The sequence below is a fragment of the Leuciscus leuciscus genome (assembly GCF_965113295.1).
Source record: "Leuciscus leuciscus genome assembly, chromosome: 21".
Lineage (NCBI taxonomy): Eukaryota > Metazoa > Chordata > Actinopteri > Cypriniformes > Leuciscidae > Leuciscus > Leuciscus leuciscus.
In genome coordinates, this window is record NC_138745.1 from 15,008,943 (window position 1) to 15,031,745 (window position 22,803).

At 51.1% G+C, this 22,803-nt stretch overlaps 2 protein-coding genes across 6 annotated transcripts in view; one reads left to right on the forward strand and one right to left on the reverse strand.

The window, feature by feature from the left end:
• The window catches only part of plxdc1 (plexin domain containing 1), a 551,383-nt gene that overhangs the window by 464,989 nt on the left and 63,591 nt on the right, over positions 1-22,803 (forward strand). The window lies entirely within an intron of this gene.
• On the reverse strand, positions 4,785-6,001 carry LOC309485795 (uncharacterized protein; the record flags this gene model as incomplete). The annotated part of the gene is made up of 2 exons (XM_082152844.1): positions 4,785-5,722; positions 5,821-6,001. The coding sequence occupies 2 exons, from the start codon at positions 5,999-6,001 to the stop codon at positions 4,785-4,787; spliced, it is 1,119 nt and encodes a 372-aa protein (XP_082008970.1).

The window sequence follows — 22,803 nt, forward strand, 5'->3', positions numbered from 1 at the left end:
TTTTTTCCCTTCAACAAAGCGCCCAAACCTTATTTAGTTTCTGAGAATCTACCGGTACCGCCGGTACTGCTCTATCAGCACGCGCGCGCACCTCTCGCTCTCTCTCTCTCTCTCTCTCTCTCTCTCTCTCTCTCTCTCTCTCTCTCTCTCTCTCTCTGCGTCTCGCGCGGAGGAGCAGCGCTTTTATTCAGTTAAGCACAGATATTATGTTGCTTCACTAATTTTACAATTATAGCCGAAATCAGAGCACAGATATTGTCTTTATCTTATGTGAATTTGATTTCACTAGACGACGGCTCGATTATCAGAATTGTTGTGCAGATTAACTTAACATCTTGGAAGGGAGAGCTGGTTATGTCTTAATGGGTCGCGTTTCAGTCACCATTTCAAATTCATTCCGTTGTTTGACAACAGAAACGTACTCGGTTACTAACGTAACCTCGGTTCTCTCTAGAAGAGGGAACGAGTACTGCGTAAGATATCTTACGCTAGGGGAAAATCCTTTTTCCGCGAGATATTGAAGCCAAAAATTATCCTTAATTTTGTAATAATGCAAAACGCGTTGCGGCAGCATGCAGACATAGGCGAGACAGCTCGCGCGCCTATTGGCTGCTCTGCGGCAACTGCAGCAGCCTATCGAGCGAGGCCTGGCGTGACGCCAGACCCAATCAGGGCACTTCGCGCCCGCTGCGTCACGTCCCGCCGAAATGGGCGTGGTCTAGGCCTATAAATACCGCTCGCAGGCAGCTATTATCTGGTTTTTCATCATCGAAGCAACCAGAGCGTGTGCATGCACGCAAGATACGCAGTACTCGTTCCCTCTTCTAGAGAGAACCGAGGTTACGTTAGTAACCGAGTACGTTCTCTTACGAGAGGTCTCTCGTACTGCGTAAGATATCTTACGCTAGGGGACCCAATGCAAAACGCCGTGCATGCTGAGATCTGACACCAAAGACCCAAGGGCGAAAGCCCGGGGTACATATAGTGCACAATCACTCAGGGAACTCACAGGGAGTCCGGGAAGAGGGAGGGGCGAAGCCGCACTCTTCCACATATGGCAGCGTCGCTTGAGACGCGAATTTCATCATACAGACAGGGCGGGGTACGGCCTGAACTGATGGGGGAATGTGGGTCTTACACAGTTTGCCCAGGCACATCTCGTGCTGCTACTTTTTTACTGTCGAACATTGAGCTGTGCTCAGTAGACGCAGCATTCTGAGCTGATCGCATCAGGTCAGACAATACTGGTAAACTTAGACCGACAGCAGCCTGGCCTGCAGGGCGGGAACCTCTAGGTTATAAAACCTTATAAATGTAGACGGGGAGGCCCAGCCTGCCGCCATACAAATATCTTGCAAGGCAATCCCACTTGACCAGGCCCACGAAGAGGCCATGCCTCTCGTGGAGTGCGCTCTGATACCCAACGGGCACTGCATGCCCTTGGAGGCGTATGCCAGCGCTATAGCATCAACTATCCATCTGGATAGGCTCTGTTTCGACGCGGCTAGTCCCTTAGAACGTCCGCTAAACGAAACAAAGAGCTGCTCCGTCTGTCTGAAACCAGACGAGCGAGACACATAAGCTCGTAATGCCCTGACTGGGCAAAGGAGGCTCGCGTCTCTTTCCTCATCAGGGACCGGTAGGGCTGACAGGGAGATAACCTGCGCCCTAAACGGTGTGTTGAGGGATTTCGGAACATAACCGTGCTTAGGTTTGAGTATAACTTTTGAGTCATTAGGCCCAAACTCCATGCACGCCGCGCTCACAGAGAGCGCGTGCAGATCCCCTATGCGCTTCACTGAAGCGAGAGCCAGCAAAAACACCGCCTTGAAAGACAGGTGTTTCAAATCGATTGACTGTAAAGGCTCAAATGGCGCACCTTTCATGGCTTCCAGAACCGTAGAAAGGTCCCATACGGGGACTGAGGGAGGTCTGGGAGGATTCAGTCTCTTAGCCCCTCTAAGGAAGCGGATGACTAAATCGTTCCTTCCTATTGACTGACCAAGCGTTGTTTCTGAGAACGCTGCTATAGCCGCCACATAAACTTTGAGCGTGGAGGGGGCCCTGCCCCCATCCAACAGCTCTTGTAGGAAGGAAAGCACCTCCGCCACACCACAGTCTGTGGGTGACACACCACGGGCTGTGCACCAGCCCGAAAACACTGACCATTTCGAGGAATAGAGTCGTCTCGTAGACGGAGCTCTAGCCTGCGTGATCGTGCTTAATACTCCTTCAGGGAGTCCAACATGTACCCGTTGATGGCCCAGACATGAAGGGACCATAGTTCCGGGTGAGGATGCCAGATCGAACCGTGGGCCTGTGAGAGGAGGTCTCTCCTCACTGGTACTGGCCACGGGGCAGTACTCACTAACTGCATCACGACTGGGAACCAAGGTTGGTTTTTCCAGAACGGTGCCACCAGCAGTACTGAGCATCCTTCTTCCCTGATCCGTTCTATCACCTGAGGCAGGAGAGAGACGGGGGAAAAGCATAGAGCGGGCGGCGGGGCCACACATGGGCCAGCGCGCTCCTGCTCTTGGAGAAAAATTCCTGACAGTGAGCGTTTTCTTGAGACGCAAACAAGTCTACTTCCGCTCTGCCGAATTTCTTCCACAGCAGTTGGACTGTCTGTGGGTGTAGAGACCACTCGCCTGCCGGAACATTGTTCCTGGACAGTCTGTCCGGTCCTATATTCAGGAGCCCTGGCACGTGCGCTGCTCTGAGCGAGCGCAGGTTGCACTGAGCCCATACCAGGAGGCGTTCTGCCAGCCTGTACAGGTTCTTGGACCTGAGGCCGCCCTGGCGATTTATGTAGGACACCACAGACACGTTGTCCGAACGGACCAAGACGTGGCGTCCTTTTATCTGGGGACAAAAACGCGTCAGCGCGTTGTCTACTGCCAGCATTTCGAGGCAGTTTATGTGCAGGAGCTTCTCCCGTTCCGACCACTGGCCGAAGAACGGTCTGCCCTCGAGCAGCGCTCCCCATCCCGAGGTGGATGCGTCCGTGGACACCACTTTCACCCTCGAGGAAGTCCCCAGGCTTACACCTGATTGGTACCAGTCGTTCGCTCTCCAAGGTTTCAGAGCTGTGACGCACTTCTGATTGACCCTGAGGCGAAGCGAACCGGATGCCCACGCTCTGCGTGGGACTCGCGCTTTCAGCCAAAACTGCAGCGGGCGCATGCGGAGCAGGCCCAGCTGGAGCACTGACGATGCTGAGGCCATGAGACCTAGCATCTTCTGAAATTTCTTGAGCGGGACAGACGCGCCGCAGCGAAACGCGTTCGCTGTGCGTTGAATGTGTACCACGCGCTGTGGCGATAGTCGCGCTATCATGGACAGCGAGTCCAATTCTGTGCCCAGGAAAGATATCTTCTGACTGGGTAACAAAGAGCTCTTCGCCCAATTGACACTGAGACCCAGATCCTCGAGGTGATCGAGTAAAATGGTCGTGTGTTCTATGAGCACTGCGCGAGATTGCGCTAGAATCAGCCAATCGTCCAAATAGTTCAGCACTCGCATGCCTCTCATTCTGAGGGGTGCGAGCGCCGCGTCCATGCACTTCGTAAATGTACGGGGTGCCAGGGACAAACCGAATGGCAGGACTGTGTACTGATATGCCTGGCCCTCGAAGGCGAATCTCAAATATCGCCTGTGACGTGACGCTATCTGTATTTGAAAATACGCGTCTTTCAGATCTATTGACACAAACCAATCTCCTTGGCGAATCTGCACAAGGATTTGTCTGGTCGTGAGCATCCTGAACTGTCGCTTCACAAGCACTTTGTTCAGTTGCCTTAGATCTAGTATGGGTCTGAGACCCCCGTCTTTTTTCGGTACCAGGAAGTATCTGCTGTATAGCCCTCCTTCGCTCTGAACTTGAGAGAGAGGCTCTATGGCCCCTTTGCTCAATAGTTTCGCCACTTCGGCTCGAAGTAAATGTGCTACTTCTGCTTTTACCGTGGTCTCGACGCGCGCCACATAGCGGCGAGGGCGTCGGCGAAACTGCAGCGAATAGCCTCTTTTTATAATGTTCAGCACCCACTTCGAAACCCCGGGCAGCTTTGCCCATGCGTCTGCATGGATAGCTAGGGGTTGAATACGAAGCGCGCTCCGCTCGCTCAGCGATGGAGAAGCTTCGGCGTGCTGCAACACAAGCATCGCGCTCGTGACATTTGAGGCATGGGGCGCGCTGATAACAGCGGGCAGATTGCCCGCGCTCGACTCCTCTGCGGTGGTCAGCCGCGAGGGGGAGGGCTGGGCGGTTCCCGTGGGAACTGTCATGTCTATGTGTGGATGTGGGCGCGGGACAGCGGGCACATTTATCACACCGAAAGCATCGTTCGCTTGCGTGAAGCGAGTGCACGTTGGTTTCGTTTTTACAGAAACCGTGAGACATGCATAACGCGGTGTTAGTGGGCACTGGGTAGTGGGCACATTCACCATGTTTGAAGCGCAACCGATCTGAGTCGGTTTTATGTGCGCGAGCCCTGTGTGACAGGCTGTGCTTGTGTGTAGGGATGGGCACTGGGCAGTGGGCATTCTTACTACACATGAAACACCATCGGCCGTGGCCGGGACACCAGAAAATACACTCTTTTGGGGATTTATCTGGGTAGCCGTGAAAACGGCATTTGTGTGCAGGCAAGCGGGTGACAGAACCGACTTGTTGGCTGCAGAAAACACTGGAACAGTCACATTTGCTGGAACTGGACGAGCGAATAGCTTTGGTGTGAGTCTGGCCGCAGCGGGACTTAAACACCGTCGTTTTCCTAGCTGTGCTAGGACGACTTCGGGGCCTCGGGCTTCACCGTAATCCTAGGTCGCGAGCCACGTACAGCGGGGCGGCGACCGGATGAGCGGGAGCGCGGTCTCGCGCTTCGGGCCTGGCGGCGCTGTGAAGTGGAAGCAGTGGACGGTGGCTGTGGCTGTGAGCTCTGAGCAGACGGTTTCGCACGGCCTGCTGCAGAGCTGGAGCGCTTCGGGAGGAAGTGCTTCATAGCCTGTGACGCTTTCTGTACCTCTGCGAATCTCTCCGCGAAATCCTTGACGGAGGATCCAAAGAGGCCTGTGGCGGAAAGCGGGGCGTCGAGGAACGCGGTGCGCTCAGACTCGGCCATTTCCGAGAGCGTCAGCCAAAGATGTCTCTCAGTCACGGTGAGAGAGGCCATATTCCGTCCAATGGCTTGCGCTGCAGACTTAGTAGCACGGAGAGCGAGGTCCGTGGCACTCCTTAAGTCCGGTACGCAGATCGCGTCAGGTCCTTCCTCATCCAGCTTACGGAGGAGATCGGCCTGGAAGATCTGAAGCGTTGCCATGGTGTGCAGCGCTGACGCAGCTTGCCCGGCGGCGGAGAAAGCGCGGCGGAGCAGGCTTGACGTCGTGCGGCAAGCTTTAGAGGGTAGGGCCGACTTAGCACGCCGTCCAGCGGAGGGCGGGCATAAGTGGGCCGCTATCGCCTCTTCGACCGGTGGCAGCGAAAGGTATCCTTTGTTCTTGGCATCGTCAACAGCGGAGAATGCCAAAGAAACAGCAGGACGCACTCTAGCCGAATAGGGGGCGTTCCAGGACTTGGCGACTTCTTCGTGCAACTCAGGAAGAAAAGGCGCCGGTCTGGACGCAGGCGAAGCGCGCTCCCCAGGCAGGAAAAATCCATCCAGCCGGTTGTGAGCGGGCTGCTCAGGCGAAGACCACTCGAGGCCGAGGCTCGCCGCATGTACTCGCATGAGCTCCGTCTCGATGGACGCTCTCTTGCCTGACGACGTGCGGGCAGGGGGCGCGGGGTCCTCAGAGCCCGCCCAATCCTCACTGCCTGACGCCAGGATAGAGCAGGAATCATCCTCTCCCAGCAGGGCTTCCTCATCCACGATGTCAACGGAAGCGGCGGCAGACGGCGGCCGCTGTCCGTCAGGAAGCGAGGCTGACGAAGCCGGGGAAGCAAGCGGGCGAACCGGCGAGCTTTGGCGGCTGAGGGAGGGTTCCGGGGCCCGCTGGGCATGGCGCTTTTTACGGCGCGACGCCGCGGCGGGCGGGGGAGCAGTCTCGGTGAAGAAGGCTAGGCGAGTCCTCAGAGTCGCCATTGCCATCAGCTCGCAGTGAGGGCAGCCGCCGTCAGCGAGCGCGAGAACTGCATGTTCCTCACCCAGGCAGGAAACGCAAACCACGTGGCGGTCCCCGTCGCTGAGTGTGGCTCTGCACGAGCCGCAGGAAGGCATCTTTAAAAAGACGCTAGCTCTTTTAGAATGTGTGTCGCGGCGGCGACACACACACACAAAAGTACAGTGTAATAAGGAAAGGATATAAGCGCCGGAAAGCGCAGCAGGAAGGCAGGAAGGCGGCGCGGCCAGCGACTTCAGTGACTCGTCCCGCTGAAGGTGCTCTCTCTCAGACGGCGCGGCTTCTTCTCCGGCTCCAGCGATGCGTGTGCTTCGCTTGAAGGATGAAAAATCAGATAATAGCTGCCTGCGAGCGGTATTTATAGGCCTAGACCACGGCCATTTCGGCGGGACGTGACGCAGCGGGCGCGAAGTGCCCTGATTGGGTCTGGCGTCACGCCAGGCCTCGCTCGATAGGCTGCTGCAGTTGCCGCAGAGCAGCCAATAGGCGCGCGAGCTGTCTCGCCTATGTCTGCATGCTGCCGCAACGCGTTTTGCATTATTACAAAATTAAGGATAATTTTTGGCTTCAATATCTCGCGGAAAAAGGATTTTCCCCTAGCGTAAGATATCTTACGCAGTACGAGAGACCTCTCGTAAGAGAACAGTAAAATATACCAATGAAAACAGTTTTATTGAGAGTTTAGCTTCATCAAAATGGGCACAGAGAGAGACAAACTACAATGTAATAATAAATAATAAATGTACATTTAGCATTTTCAGAAGAGCTGCCCTATCATGCAAAATCTAAACATGTTTGTGTTAGTAAATTGCTCAGTGCAAAGAAAGAGAAGTAATGGTAACCTGGCATTTTTTTTTGTTCTTTCTACATGTGTCTAATAGACATGAACAAGTTCTTTGAAAAACATCTATGACCTTTGAAACATGTCTCGTCCTTATGCTCTATATTGACTATGGTTTCAATAATAAACATACATTTGCATAAAGCATCTATATTTATCCATGCCCACCTTGATTAGAGTATTACAAACTTGAAAAGTATTAATTTAAGGTACATTTAGAACAAATAAAAAAATTTGCGATTAAATTCGATTAATCGCGAGTTAACTCATGATAATCATGCGATTAATCGCGATTAAAAATTTTCATCGATTGACAGCCCTACTAAAAACACATCATTATCAAGTTCATAATTATCCCCAGGTTTACCGCAGTCCGCCGGATCCAGGCCGTATCCAGATCTGATGAAGGACCTGCGTCTGGATGCGACGACAACGCAGTCCTGACGTGTCAACTAGTCTCTCCCCTGTGAAGGCCTCCTTCCCTTCCCTTTACCTCTGTACAGATAAAACGTTGTCGGGATAATTCCGGTTCACGTGGCAATGCGGAAGCGATAAAAATTCTGTATTCTAAATTTTAAGGCCAGACAAGTAGTTTGTTGAGGTTTGGTTTGTAAAGAAAGACTACACGCCTGCGCACATATATATTCAAACGTGCATACCTATAGACTAAACGCGTAATACGCATGTGCACGCCATCAGCGTTCTCACAGGTTCGCGTTTTTAAAGTTTGCGTAGAGAGGATTTAATGGTTTTCTGTTAGAACGGTGTCGTGTTAGCGGCCCCTAAGTTAACCCCCTGAGGTCTACGGTATCGCCGGCGATACCAGCTCGCTTTTTTTTTATCAATGTAAAAGAAACTCATAAATACTCTGTTGACTTTGATTTTCCATAGGAGTTTCATACATCAATCGATTCTGTTAAATGTGTATTATTTTTGTGTATACTCACAATAAAAACAAAGTGTTGTGCTTTTTGCCAAATAAAGAAAAATAAACACGAAGCGAGTTCTGCCTTCTCTCTGCCAGTGAAGTCCATTCTGAAACGCGTCCGAAAATGAACAATAACTGAGCGAATACTCAGTCAAACAGGCATACACAGAGACACAGGCATGAAGCTTGAATTCTCTTCTTTTAAATGAAGTAATTTATATAAAAAACAAATATTCTCATCTTGTGAAATCTGTATTAAAAGAGAGCGATTCCAGTCGAGCTCATCTCATCTCATTACGTTATAATCGGCCACGCCCACGGAGAGCGCGCGCTATTCAAACGCAAATGACTGAGACGATCCCATACAAACTGTGAACGCCCACATATCAGCTCGAGAAAACACATCAAGTTTATTCAGATAAGTGTACTTGTCTACACTGTCTCGCAGCGCTGTGAGGAATAATAATAATGGAAAACTTACCTCAGAAGTGCTGGTATTTCGAGGAGCAACGGATGGAATAATGTAGTAAGTTTTTTTTTTCATTCTCAAGTAAATCGCGTTTCTGTGTGAATGAATGAACGAGATGCGCTGTTTACCACAACTCGCAAAAAGACGGTTTAAATTTGAATTGCGTTTCTGTGTGTGAATAAATGATCTGCTTTTAGCAAACTATTTTGCTATACTGAGTAAAATCGATTGAAATATGTTGAAATAAAATGTATTTGTATAAGCAACGTATTAAACTGCAAATTAACATTTATATTCCTTATAATAAAAACGAAAGACCTATGTTACAGACATATGAAAGACAACATTTCGTTGATTAGTTTTGGATAGATTACACATTTTTACTGTAAAATATCTGCCACCTCAAATAAGCTTTTGTTTGCCAATTTTTGCTAATATGTTAAATATAGTATGTTTTGTCAATGTAGGCTATATTCGAAGTTTGAAATATGTATGATAAAATGTATACTTTAGTTTTTACAAAGAAAGATTACACTTCAATTGTTGTTGTAATTGTAACCTTTTTAATAAAAAAAATATATTTACAAGGTAGATGTAAACAAATTTTAAAAGGTAAATATAAGCATTTTCTTTAAATAATTTTTATTGTGTTTTATTATTGACAAATTTGGGGAGAGGATACATATTCCAAAACTGAAAATACAGTATGAGAATTAACTGCACAATTAATAGACATGTTTTCCTTGGATATTATACAATTTGCAAGCAAAATTTATGAAAAAATAAATAAAATTGACATGCTTCCAACTGTGAACCAATTTGGTAGAATATATATATATATATATATATATATATATATATATATATATATATATATATATATATATATATATATATATATATTGCTCTTGCATTCTTTCTTGTGGCTATAGGTGACACACCTGAATGAATGGCTCATTAAGTATGCGGGCCCCATTGTCTCCTAAGGTGTGAACCACTACATATGCATGATGCTGTTGAATGGTTGCGCATATTGCCTTTACAAACAAAAAGTGTTTTACAAGATTTAAATCAATGTATTGTGTTATGTGAATGATAAGGGCAGGATGATTTTCACATCATTTTGAAGAAAAAACTCTAGGCAAAGACATCAATTAGTCAAAAGTCTTATTGACACGTATTTAGTATGTGTTTTGTGGCCTTATTTCAGAAACTTTAGTTTTTAGTTTTTTCAATAACCATGCTTAAACATTATTCTCTCAAAAATACAAACATGTACATGCATGTTGCTCACATATTATGGTAGCCCTGTTTGTGCTAAATAGAGTGTAATTATACCTTTGCCATTAATATGTTTATAAGCAACTGAAAAAAGCACAAATGTCAGGGCATGTCAGAACATCTCAAGGACCCCAAAAACCCCTCAGACCTCAGAGGGTTAATAACTAATGATCGTTGCAACGGAAGTGAATCATTCAAAACTAACTTTAGCTGGACAATAACTTTATTCTAGAGCTGCTGTAAAGCCAAAATAATCTCTGTTACTTTAATTTCCTATTATCACTGTAAAGCTAATTTGAAACAATCTATATTGTTAAAAGCATATATAAATGAAGGTGACTTGACTAGGTGACTTAGAAGAAACCTACACATGCACAGCCCCCCTGAGGTATCCTTCTGGGCATAGCCGCAGACCTCCTGCGTACCTCTCTGAGTATGTCTAAATGGACTGTGTAGTGTAGCTGAACACTCACAGACTGTTTAAATTTGTTGTTTCAGATAGTCTATAAAATAAGGACTGTTCAGGTTCATTAATGTAAAGTGTTCATGTCACTCGAGAATGACGTTTTGTCAGTAAATTCCCTGAAGTTCTTTATGGTTAAGTATATTAATATTTTGTTTTCGTAACGGAGTAAAGTTCCCACTGTGTCTTACAGAGCACTGTTTTTAAGCCTGTTTGAGTTGTTCTGAAATACAGTAGCATTTGCTAATTTAAAATCTAAATTTTTAACCCTTATGTGCTGTTGGGGATGTTTTCATCCACTATGGGGTATTTTTGAGTCTTAATTTGGCCATAACTTTCTCCATGTTTCAGCAAATGGAATGATTTTTGGTGACTAATCTTATTTTGACACATATTTGGGGAAAATGCTTTGAAATTTTTCAAAAACTCAACAGTACACTGTGGGCAAATTCACTACCCTTTCGTTATGTTCGTGGCTGAAAACAGCCACTACTTTAAACTGCTGTAAAAATGTATCAGATCAATATTTTTTTCAATTTTTTTTGCATAAATCTATTAATCAACCTCAGTCCTGCTCAAAACTACTAAATGTTTAAAAAAAAATCAGGATTTTAACTCTTTAATTGCCAAATTCATAAATGATGTCACCGATTTGGGGAAAAAAACACACAAAATGACTTATTTTCTATATAAAATGTGAATGTGGACTGGATTTTTTTTACCTTTTATCACAGTCTTGGACATGTCAAAGATTAGAAACAACATTGGTTCTCTTACGAGAGGTCTCTCGTACTGCGTAAGATATCTTACGCTAGGGGAAAATCCTTTTCCGCGAGATATTGAAGCCAAAAATTATCCTTAATTTTGTAATAATGCAAAACGCGTTGCAGCAGCAATGCAGACATAGGCGAGACAGCTCGCGCGCCTATTGGCTGCTCTGCGGCAACTGCAGCAGCCTATCGAGCGAGGCCTGGCGTGACGTCAGACCCAATCAGGGCACTTCGCGCCCGCTGCGTCACGTCCCGCCGAAATGGGCGTGGTCTAGGCCTATAAATATCGCTCGCAGGCAGCTATTATCTGATTTTTCATCCTTCAAGCGAAGCACACGCATCGCTGGAGCTGGATAAGAAGCCGCGCCGTCTGAAAGAGAGCACCTTCAGCGGGACGAGTCACTGAAGTCGCTGGCCGCGCCGCCTTCCTTGCCTTCCTGCTGCGCTTTCCGGCATTATATCCTTTCTCTGCTACTGTGTCGCTCTCCGCCGCGACACACACTCCCATTGCACTAAAAGAGCTGGGCGTCTTTTTCAAGACGCCCCTTTTTCCTGATCACGCAGCTCTCGCTCTGCCTATGGTGACTCTGAGGACTCACCTGGCATCCTTCTCCGAGACTGCTCCTCCGCCCCACCCCCCCCCCCCCCCCCAACCCGCAAAGCTTGCCGGTTCGCCCGCTTGCCTTGCCTGCTTGGGGGACGATACCTGTTCTCCCTCTGTTCGAGCCGCGCACACCGCGCCGCTCACAGAGGATGTCAGGAGCGGGCGGTCACGGGGCTAGCTTTCTCTCTCCCTCTGTTCAAGCCGCGCAAACTGCGCCGCTCACAAGGGAGGCTGGAAGCGGACGGTCGGGGTTAGTTTTTCTTTACGTTATAAGAAAGCTACCCTGCCTTCTGCGCCCCATTCATGCGTCACTCACCGGCGAAAGGAGAAAGGTGTGTTTTTAGTCCCTCCGAGGATGGACTGACCTTCAATTTCTCATACATATTCCCAGTTCCCTGATCATGCGACTGGAAATATCAATATTGCAGCAGGCGAGCCTGTTTTAATACAAGCGCGCCTGCAAGCATACGCCGAAGAAAGCATGTGACGCTCTTATATGCTCGTGCATCCTAAAACCTTTGCGTTCCCCCCCTGTGGCTCAGTGGCGGAATCATTGGTTTTTCTCACGAGAGACCGGAGTTCGAATCCCGGTCTAGCGGCAGTTAAAATTATGCCGCCAATGCTTCGCTCTGTCAGTTCCCTGAAAAGCGACTGCAGACGTGCATTTTGCAGCCAACGAGCGCGTTGCACAACCCGCTCGCCTGCACCCAAACACCGTTTCTATGGTTTCCGTGCGTCACTGGCGAAAGGAGAAAAGAGCGTTTTCTGGTCCCCCCGCGGACGGACCGACCTCCTCTTTCTCGTACATTTCTCATTCCCCTCTGAAGTTCGGGCGACTGGAAATGTCAGTATTGCAGTGAGCAAGCCTGTTGTAATACACGCATGCCTGCAAACAAACGCCAGCACGTTGACGCTCTCTTATGCCGTCAATGCTCGCTCTGTCAGTTCCCTGAAAAGGCGACTGCAGATGTGTATTTTGCAGCCAACGAGCGCGTTGTACAACCCGCTCGCCTGCACCCAAACACCGTTTCTATGGTGTTCCGTGCGTCACTGGCGTAAGGAAAAAAGGGAGTTTTTCTGGTCCCGCTGCGGACGGACCAACCTCCTTTTTCCTATACATTTCCCATTCCCCTCTGGAATTCAGGCGACTGGAAATGTCAATATTGCAGTGAACAAGCCTGTTGTAATGCTCGCAGGCCTGCAATAAACGCCAGCATGTTGACGCTCTCTGTTTCTATGGCAACTTCTCGCTCGTTCAGTTCCAGTAAATGTGACTGTTCCAGTGTATCCTGCAGTAAACAAGTCGGTTCTGTCACCCGCTTGCCTGCACACAAACGCCGTTTTTACGGCTACCCAGATAAATCCCATAAGTGTGAATTTTTATGGTGTCCCGGCCACGGCCGATGGTGCTTTATGTGTAAGAAGAATGCCCACTGCCCAGTGCCCATCTCTACACACAAGCACAGCCCGTCACACAGGGCTCGCGCACATGAATCGACTCAGACCGATTGCGCTTCAAACATGGTGAATGTGCCCACTAACACCACGTTATGCATGTCTCACGGTTTCTGTAAAAACGAAACCAACGTGCACTCGCTTCACGCAAGCGAACGATGCTTTCGGTGTGATAAATGTGCCCGCTGTCCCGCGCCCACATCCACACATAGACATGACAGTTCCCACGGGAACCGCCCAGCCCTCCCCCTCGCGGTTAACCACCGCAGAGGAGTCGAGCGCGGGCAATCTGCCCGCTGTCATCAGCGCGCCCCATGCCTCAAATGTCACGAGCGCCACGCTTGTGTTACAGCACACCGAAGCTTCTCCATCGCTGAGCGAGCGGAGCGCGCTTCGTATTCAACCCCTAGCGATCCATGCAGACGCATGGGCAAAGCTACCCGGGGTTTCGAAGTGGGTGCTGAACATTATAGAAAGAGGCTATTCGCTGCAGTTTCGCCGACGCCCTCGCCGCTATGTGGCGCGCGTCGAGACCACGGTAAAAACAGAAGTAGCACATCTACTTCGAGCCGAAGTGACGAAACTATTGAGCAAAGGGGCCATAGAGCCTCTCTCTCAAGTTCAGAGCGAAGGAGGGCTATACAGCAGATACTTCCTGGTACCGAAAAAAGACGGGGGTCTCAGACCCATACTAGATCTAAGGCAACTGTAAAAACGAAACCAACGTGCACTCGCTTCACGCAAGCGAACGATGCTTTCGGTGTGATAAATGTGCCCGCTGTCCCGCGCCCACATCCACACATAAACTGAACAAAGTGCTTGTGAAGCGACAGTTCAGGATGCTCACGACCAGACAAATCCTTGTGCAGATTCGCCAAGGAGATTGGTTTGTGTCAATAGATCTGAAAGACGCGTATTTTCAAATACAGATAGCGTCACGTCACAGGCGATATTTGAGATTAGCCTTCGAGGGCCAGGCATATCAGTACACAGTCCTGCCGTTCGGTTTGTCCCTAGCACCCCGTACATTTACGAAGTGCATGGATGCGGCGCTCGCACCCCTCAGAATGACTATCACAACAGCGCGCGGTAGACATTCGACGCACAGCGAACTCTTTTCGCTGCGGCGCGTCTGTCCCGCTCAAGAGATTTCAGAAGATGCTAGGTCTCATGGCCTCAGCATCGTCAGTGCTCCAGCTGGGTCTGCTCCGCATGCGCCCGCTGCAGTTTTGGCTGAAAGCGCGAGTCCCACGCGAAGCGTGGGCACCCGGTTTACTTCGCCTCAGGGTCAATCAGAAGTGCGTCACAGCTCTGAAACCCTGGAAAGCGAACGACTGGTACCAATCAGGTGTAAGCCTGGGGACTTCCTCGAGGGTGAAAGTGGTGTCCACGGACGCGTCCACCTCGGGATGGGGAGCGCTGCTCGAGGGCAGACCGTTCTTCGGCCAGTGGTCAGAACGGGAGAAGCTCCTGCACATAAACTGCCTCGAAATGCTGGCAGTAGACAACGCGCTGACGCGTTTTTGTCCCCAAATAAAAGGTCACCACGTCTTGGTCCGTTCGGACAACATGTCTGTGGTGTCCTACATAAATCGCCAGGGCGGCATCAGATCCGAGAAACTGTACAGGCTGGCAGAACGCCTCCTGGTATGGGCTCAGTGCAACCTGCGCTCGCTCAGAGCAGCGCACGTGCCAGGGATCTTGAATATAGGACCGGACAGACTGTCCAGGAACAATGTTCCGGCAGGCGAGTGGTCTCTACACCCACAGACAGTCCATCTGCTGTGGAAGAAATTTGGCAGAGCGGAAGTGGACCTGTTTGCGTCTCAAGAAAACGCTCACTGTCAAGAATTTTTCTCCAAGAGCAGGAGCGCGCTGGCCCATGTTGGCGCTGGCGCCGCCCGCTCTATGCTTTTCCCCCCGTCTCTCTCCTGCCTCAGGTGATGGAACGGATCAGGGAAGAAGGATGCTCAGTACTGCTGGTAGCACCGTTCTGGAAAAAACCAACCTTGGTTCCCAGTCGTGATGCAGTTAGCAAGTACTGCCCCGTGGCCAGTACCAATGGGGAGAGATCTCCTCTCACAGGCCCGCGGCTCGATCTGGCATCCTCACCCGGAACTATGGTCCCTTCATGTCTGGGCCATCAACGGGTACATGTTGGACTCCCTAAAGGAGTATTAAACACGATCACGCAGGCTAGAGCTCCGTCTACAAGACGACTCTATTCTTCGAAATGGTCGGTGTTTTCGGGCTGGTGCACAGCCCGTGGTGTGTCACCCACAAACTGTGGTGTGACGGAGGTGCTTTCCTTCCTACAAGAGCTGTTGGATGGGGGCAGGGCCCCCTCCACGCTCAGTTTATGTGGCGGCTATAGCAGCGTTCTCAGAAACAACGCTTGGTCAGTCAATAGGAAGGAACGATTTAGTCATCCGCTTCCTTAGAGGAGCTAAGAGACTGAATCCTCCCAGACCTCCCTCAGTCCCCGTATGGGACCTTTCTACGGTTCTGGAAGCCATGAAAGGTGCGCCATTTGAGCCTTTACAGTCAATCGATTTGAAACACCTGTTTTTCAAGACGGTGTTTTTGCTGGCTCTCGCTTCAGTGAAGCGCATAGGGGATCTGCACGCGCTCTCTGTGAGCGCGGCGTGCATGGAGTTTGGGCCCAATGACTCAAAAGTTATACTCAAACCTAAGCACGGTTATGTTCCAAAATTCCTCAACACACCGTTTAGGGCGCAGGTTATCTCCCTGTCAGCCCTACCGGTCCCTGATGAGGAAAGAGACGCGAGCCTCCTTTTGCCCAGTCAGGGCATTACGAGCTTATGTGTCTCGCTCGTCTGTTTTCAGACAGACGGAGCAGCTTTTTGTTTCGTTTAGCGGACGTTCTAAGGGACTAGCCGCGTCGAAACAGAGCCTATCCAGATGGATAGTTGATGCTATAGCGCTGGCATACGCCTCCAAGGGCATGCAGTGCCCATTGGGTGTCAGAGCGCACTCCACGAGAGGCATGGCCTCTTCGTGGGCCTGGTCAAGTGGGATTGCCTTGCAAGATATTTGTATGGCGGCAGGCTGGGCCTCCCCGTCTACATTTATAAGGTTTTATAACCTAGAGGTTCCCGCCCTGCAGGCCAGGCTGCTGTCGGTCTAAATTTACCAGTATTATCTGACCTGATGCGATCAGCTCAGAATGCTGCGTCTGCTGAGCACAGCTCAATGTTCGACAGTATAAAGCTGGGCAAACTGTGTAAGACCCACATTTTCCCCATCAGTTCAGGCCGTACCCCGCCCTGTCTGTATGATGAAATTCGCGTCCCATCGACGCTACTATATGTGGAAAAGTGAGGCTGCACCCCTCCCTCTTCCCGGACTCCCTGTGAGTTCCCTGAGTGATTGTGCACTATATGTACCCCGGGTTTTCGCCCTTGGGTCTTTGGTGTCAGATCTCAGCATGCACGGCGTTTTACATTGGGTCCCCTAGCGTAAGATATCTTACGCAGTACGAGAGACCTCTCGTAAGAGAACGTACTCGGTTACTAACGTAACCTCGGTTCTCTCTAGAAGAGGGAACGAGTACTGCGTATCTTGCCGTGCATGCAGACGCTCTGGTTGCTTCGATGATGAAAAACCAGATAATAGCTGCCTGCGAGCGATATTTATAGGCCTAGACCACGCCCATTTCGGCGGGACGTGACGCAGCGGGCGCGAAGTGCCCTGATTGGGTCTGACGTCACGCCAGGCCTCGCTCGATAGGCTGCTGCAGTTGCCGCAGAGCAGCCAATAGGCGCGCGAGCTGTCTCGCCTATGTCTGCATTGCTGCTGCAACGCGTTTTGCATTATTACAAAATTAAGGATAATTTTTGGCTTCAATATCTCGCGGAAAAGGATTTTCCCCTAGCGTAAGATATCTTACGCAGTACTCGTTCCCTCTTCTAGAGAGAACCGAGGTTACGTTAGTAACCGAGTACGTTTTGATGCATTGTTAGTTTTTGTGTAGCATCAGATTTGAACTTTTTCTCCCTCATTTACTGTTCGTGGCTGTTTTTGCCCCCATTGACTTCCATTATAACCAAATTTTTTGATTGCAAAGCCATGACACCATATAATCATGCATTTTTGATTGTTGGTGGTTTTCCCTGTTGGGAAGAGGTAAAATGTGTAATTTTTACTGTTGATAACCAGGTGGCACCATTAACCCTTTAGATAGGCCTGTGCAAAAAAAAGCTTAGTTTCTGGCTTTTACATGGAGTTATATGGAGTATAATAGCATACTTGTTTGTGTGTGTGTGTGTGTGTGTGTGTGTGTGTGTGTGTGTGTGTGTGTGTGTGTGTGTGTGTGTGTGTGTGTGTGTGTGAGAGAGAGAGAGTATGAGAACTCACCTTGATGCGTCTGAGAAAATCAAAATATGCACCTCAGCTCTCAGAACTACATGGAGTAAACAAAAACAAAGTAAGTGTATTTATGCATCTGCTGCCTTTTGATGGTGAGAAATGCAGACTAAACAAAGCAAGTGGATTTAAACACTTGCATGCAAGCCTGCTGGTCATTTGATGGTGAGAAGAGCAGCAAGCAACATGAGAAAGGGCTTGACTTGTAGTGAAGTTTTAGAGATGAATATGCCGCCTGACCCCTGTGGCGAGCTGCAGGATGTATTGTCTTCTCCCTCTGACACCACAGACTCAGGAGAGTCAGATCCTGATTTGGATGTGGCACCCTCATCATCCTCTCTAGCTTCCACTGAAGGCGAGGAGGATTCTGAGGATCCTGGATCTGGGTGGATTGGGAGAAACGGCGAAGTGTGGTTTTCCACCAACGCGGAGACAACTCCCTTTCTTCAGCCTGCCAACTCCTGTGACTCCAGGGCCGACGCGCTATGCCATCACAAGGGTCCAGATCCTCCGAATCTTCCTCGCCTTCAGTGGAAGCTAGAGAGGATGATGAGGGTGCCACATCCAAATAAGGATCTGACTCTCCTGAGTCTGTGGTCTCAGAGGGAGAAGACGATACATCCTGCAGCTCGCCACAGGGGTCAGCTGCATAATCATCTCTAAAACTTCACTACAAGTCAAGCCCTTTCTCATGTTGCTTGCTGCTCTTCTCACCATCAAATGACCAGCAGGCTTGCATGCAAGTGTTTAAATCCACTTGCTTTGTTTAGTCTGCATTTCTCACCATCAAAAGGCAGCAGATGCATAAATACACTTACTTTGTTTTTGTTTACCCCATGTAGTTCTGAGAGCTGAGGTGCATATTTTGATTTTCTCAGACGCATCAAGGTGAGTTCTCATATATTCTCACTCTCTCACACACACACACACACACACACACACACACACACACACACACACACACACACACACACACAAACACACACACACACACACACACACACACACACACACACACACAAACATACACACAAACATACACACAAACACACACACACACACACACACACACACACACACACACACACACACACACAAATATGCTATTATACTCCATATAACTCCATGTAAAAGCCAGAAACTAAGCTTTTTTTTTTGCACAGGCCTGTCTAAAGGGTTAATGGTGCCACCTGGTTATCAACAGTAAAAATTACAAATTTTACCTCTTCCCAACAGGGAAAACCACCAACAATCAAAAATGCATGATTATATGGTGTCATGGCTTTGTAATAAAAAAATGTGGTTATAATGGAAGTCAATGGGGCAAAAACAGCCACGAACAGTAAATGAGGGAGAAAAAGTTCAAATCTGATGCAACACAAAAACTAGCAATGCATCAAAACGTACTCGGTTACTAACGTAACCTCGGTTCCCTTTCGTGGTCACTCCGAGTTACGTCGGATGACGACGATTGGGGTTTCGCTTAGAAGCCTATCACCTTCGAGTATATAAAACGAGCCAATGGCAATGAAATGCCATGGGTCTGCGGAATTTGCATAGCGTAACTCCGCCCGCCGCAGGGGGTATATAAGGAAGTACGCTGGCACAATGCAGATATGTTGTTTTTGCTTCGGAGCCGAGAACTTCTCCACTCCTTGTAAGCCAAAATTCTGAGTTATTTCTTCTCATTCCTTCGAGACGAGCGAGCTCTCCGGTGTTGGTGTGACGGCGATTTCAGCGAGTGCACACTTCCCTGCTGATCTTGTCAGTGATCTGACAGTTAGTGTGATTTCTCCCTGTTCGCTTCAACATCCGCGGAGTTTTCCTCTCACAAAAAGAGCTTTGCATGTGGCACGTCTTTTTAAAGATGTCTCGCCCGTGCACTTCTGGTTGTGGTCGCGATGTATTTTCTCCTGATGGGCACAATCTCTGCTTAGCGTGTTTGGGCGTTGATCACGCTGAAGCAGCGTTTGTGGATGATTCATGTTCTCATTGCGGGAACATGACCATCTCCATGCTGCGGTCGAGACTCAATGAGCTCATCAGAGCGAGAGTCCCCTCATCCACACCCCGATCTACGGTCTCCCCGAGAGGCTGTACTTCGGCTGGTGGCCAGGGTGACCTGAGGGTATCTGTGTGGGACAAACCGCCGACACGTCCACGGTCCACACACCCCTCTTCAGCATTGGTACCCGCGAGCGTGCAAACCGAAACCGCTGGTCCCTCTACGGAGGCCCCGCGCGTTTCGTTTGGCGTTCCACAGGAGGATGCAATGTCGATCACTGCATCACAAGGTGGGCATGAGTCCTCGGGAAGTGAGGATTCGGCTGTGTTGCCGCCCTCGGGTGTGCCAGCATTGCCCGAGTCTGATCCCGAGCTGACTGCCATGCTTTCCCGGGCAGCCGCGGCCATTGGGCTCGAGTGGTCCTCGCCGCCCGATCCAGTGCGCTCGCGGCTGGATGATTGGTTTTTGGGAGCGGCCGCTGACATTCGTCGCCGCCCAACCCCAATACCATTCTTCCCGGAAGTGCATGAGGAAGTCACGCGGTCCTGGAAGGCTCCCATGTCTTCCCGCGATCGTTCGTCGGCTTTCTCCGCCTTTCCTCCCCTCGATAGAGCTGATGCTTGTGGGTACACTGGGATTCCCACGGTTGAACGTTCTGTCGCGATGCAGCTGTGTCCGGCAGGCGCTTCATCACGTGGTGATCCTAAGCACCCGTCCAAAGCCTGTGGATTCTCGTCCACTCTCGTGGCGAAGTCTTACAGTGCGGCGGGACAGGCAGCTGCCTCTTTGCATGCCATGGCCATCCTGCAGGTCTACCAGGCCCAGATGCTTCGTGACATGCACGAGGGCAGGACGGACCCAGGGCTCGTTGATGAGCTGCGCGCCGCCACCGACCTCGCTCTCCGAGCGACGAAGGTGACCGCGCGCTCCCTGGGTTTGGTGATGTCCACAGCTGTGGTCCAGGAGAGACATCTCTGGCTGAACTTGGTTGATATGTGTGAGCCCGAGCGGACTCGTCTGCTTGACGCTCCCATATCCCAGGCCGGCCTTTTCGGCGGTGCGGTCGAGGATTTTGCCCAACAGTTCTCGACCGCCCAGAAGCAGACTGAGGCTATCAAGCACATTCTGCCCCGACGCTCCGCTGCTCAGCCGTCGGCACAGAATCCTCAGCCTGCTCGCCGCCGAGGGCGCCCTCCCGCGGCCGCCCCTCCCGCACGGCCCCAGCAGCAACCTTCACCCGGGCCGCGTTGTGGAGGGAGCCGCAGGCAGGCGCCACAGCCCTCTCCAGCCCCGCCGCCCGCTAAACGCCAGGCCAAGCGGCGCTCCTGAGACGGGCTGCTCAGGGTTGGCTTCAATTCTGTCCCAGGAGCTGGTAGCAGGGCCACTCCTTCCCCCGGTGGAGGGCCGGGGGAGAATCTTTTGTTCTCCACTCCCCGCTGCTCGTCCAACGACGAGCAGTACTCTGATGTGGTTGAAGACAGAATTGAATTCCCCAATCCTGAGCCGACAGAGTCCGAGGGCCGCAGTGCGCGCCACCCTCGGGTCCCGCCACTGCCGCCCTCCTCTGTCCCAGAGGTGCGGGATGACAGCACGCGCCGCCCACGGGCCACGCTCCTCTCATCCCCCTCTGTCGCCAGACCCCTGCCAGAGCACGCCCCCGTGGGACGCGCACCCTCCCCTGGCCTCCTCTGGCAGGACGCGGTTAATGACCGTGCCCCCGCACAGGGCCGCTATGCCACCCTCGCCGGTGCCGGTCATTCCGCCTCGCTGCCCCACCGACGGTACGTCTGTGGTTCGTATGACCCCGCTGGTGCACTTTCTGGAGGCCTGGCTAGAGCTTCCCAGACTGTCCCGCTGGGTCGCGAGAACCATCAGGCTCGGCTACGCGATTCAGTTCGCGAGATCTCCTCCCCGCTTCAGGGGAGTCCGCTTCACTATGGTCGGTGGCAATGCCCCTGTCATGAGAGCGGAGGTCGCCACCCTACTGGCGAAGGGTGCGATCGAGATTGTCCCTCCAGCCGAAATGAAGTCCGGCTTCTACAGCCCTTACTTCATTGTACCCAAGAAGTCCGGTGGGTTACGGCCAATCCTCGACCTGCGCGTCTTGAACCGCTCCCTTCACAGGCTGCCGTTCAAGATGCTAACGGCCAAACACATCCTCCAGTGTGTGCGGCCGCAGGATTGGTTTGCAGCGATCGACCTGAAGGACGCCTACTTCCATGTCTCCATTTTACCTCGACACAGACCGTTTCTACGGTTTGCTTTCGAGGGGCAGGCATACCAGTACGCGGTTCTCCCTTTCGGGCTAGCCCTGTCTCCTCGCGTCTTTACGAAGGTCGTCGAGGCAGCCCTTGATCCCCTTCGGGAACACGGGGTTCGCATCCTGAACTATCTCGACGACTGGCTTATCCTAGCTCACTCTCGAGACCAGGTTTGCGAACACAGGGACCTAGTGCTCCGGCACCTAGTCCGTCTGGGCCTTCGGGTCAACTGGGAGAAGAGCAAACTCTGCCCCGTGCAGAGGATCTCTTTTCTCGGTATGGAGATCGACTCGGTCGCCATATGCGCGCAGCTTACGAGCGAGCGCGCGCAGTCACTGCTGACTTGTCTTCGTCAGTTCGAGGACAAGAGTGCGGTTCCACTGAAACTTTTTCAGAGGCTCCTGGGGCATATGGCATCCGCAGCCGCAGTAACGCCGCTGGGATTGCTTCATATGAGACCGCTTCAGCTTTGGCTTCGCGATCGAGTCCCGAGGTGGGCATGGCAACACGGCACGCTCCGAGTCCCAGTGACTCCAGCCTGCCGTCAGACCTTCACCCCGTGGGCGAACCTCAATTTTCTACGGGCCGGAGTGCCCTTAGAACGAGTTTCCCGGCATGTTGTTGTGTCAACAGATGCCTCCAACACGGGCTGGGGCGCCATGTGCAATGGTCATGCTGCCGCGGGCTCCTGGACAGGACCCCAGCGCCTTTGGCATGTCAATTGCCTCGAGTTGCTGGCTGTACGTCTCGCCCTGCACCGCTTCCATGCGCTGCTCAGGGGCCAGCACGTACTAGTCCGATCAGACAATACCGCAACAGTAGCGTACATCAACCACCAGGGTGGTCTACGCTCCCGCCGTATGTCGCAACTCGCTCGCCACCTCCTCATATGGAGTCAGAAGCATCTGAGGTCGCTTCGAGCCATTTATATCCCGGGACACCTGAACCAGGCGGCCGACGAGCTGTCTCGAGTTCGGCCTCTCGCTGGAGAATGGCGACTCCATCCCCAGACGGCCCAGCTGATTTGGGATCAGTTCGGCGACGCACAGGTAGACCTGTTTGCCTCCCACGACTCGTCCCATTGCGACCTGTTTTACTCCCTGACCGAGGGCACGCTCGGCACGGATGCACTGGCGCACAGCTGGCCGCGGGGCCTACGCAAGTATGCGTTTCCCCCAGTGAGCCTTCTTGCGCAGACCTTGCGCAAGATCAGGGAGGAC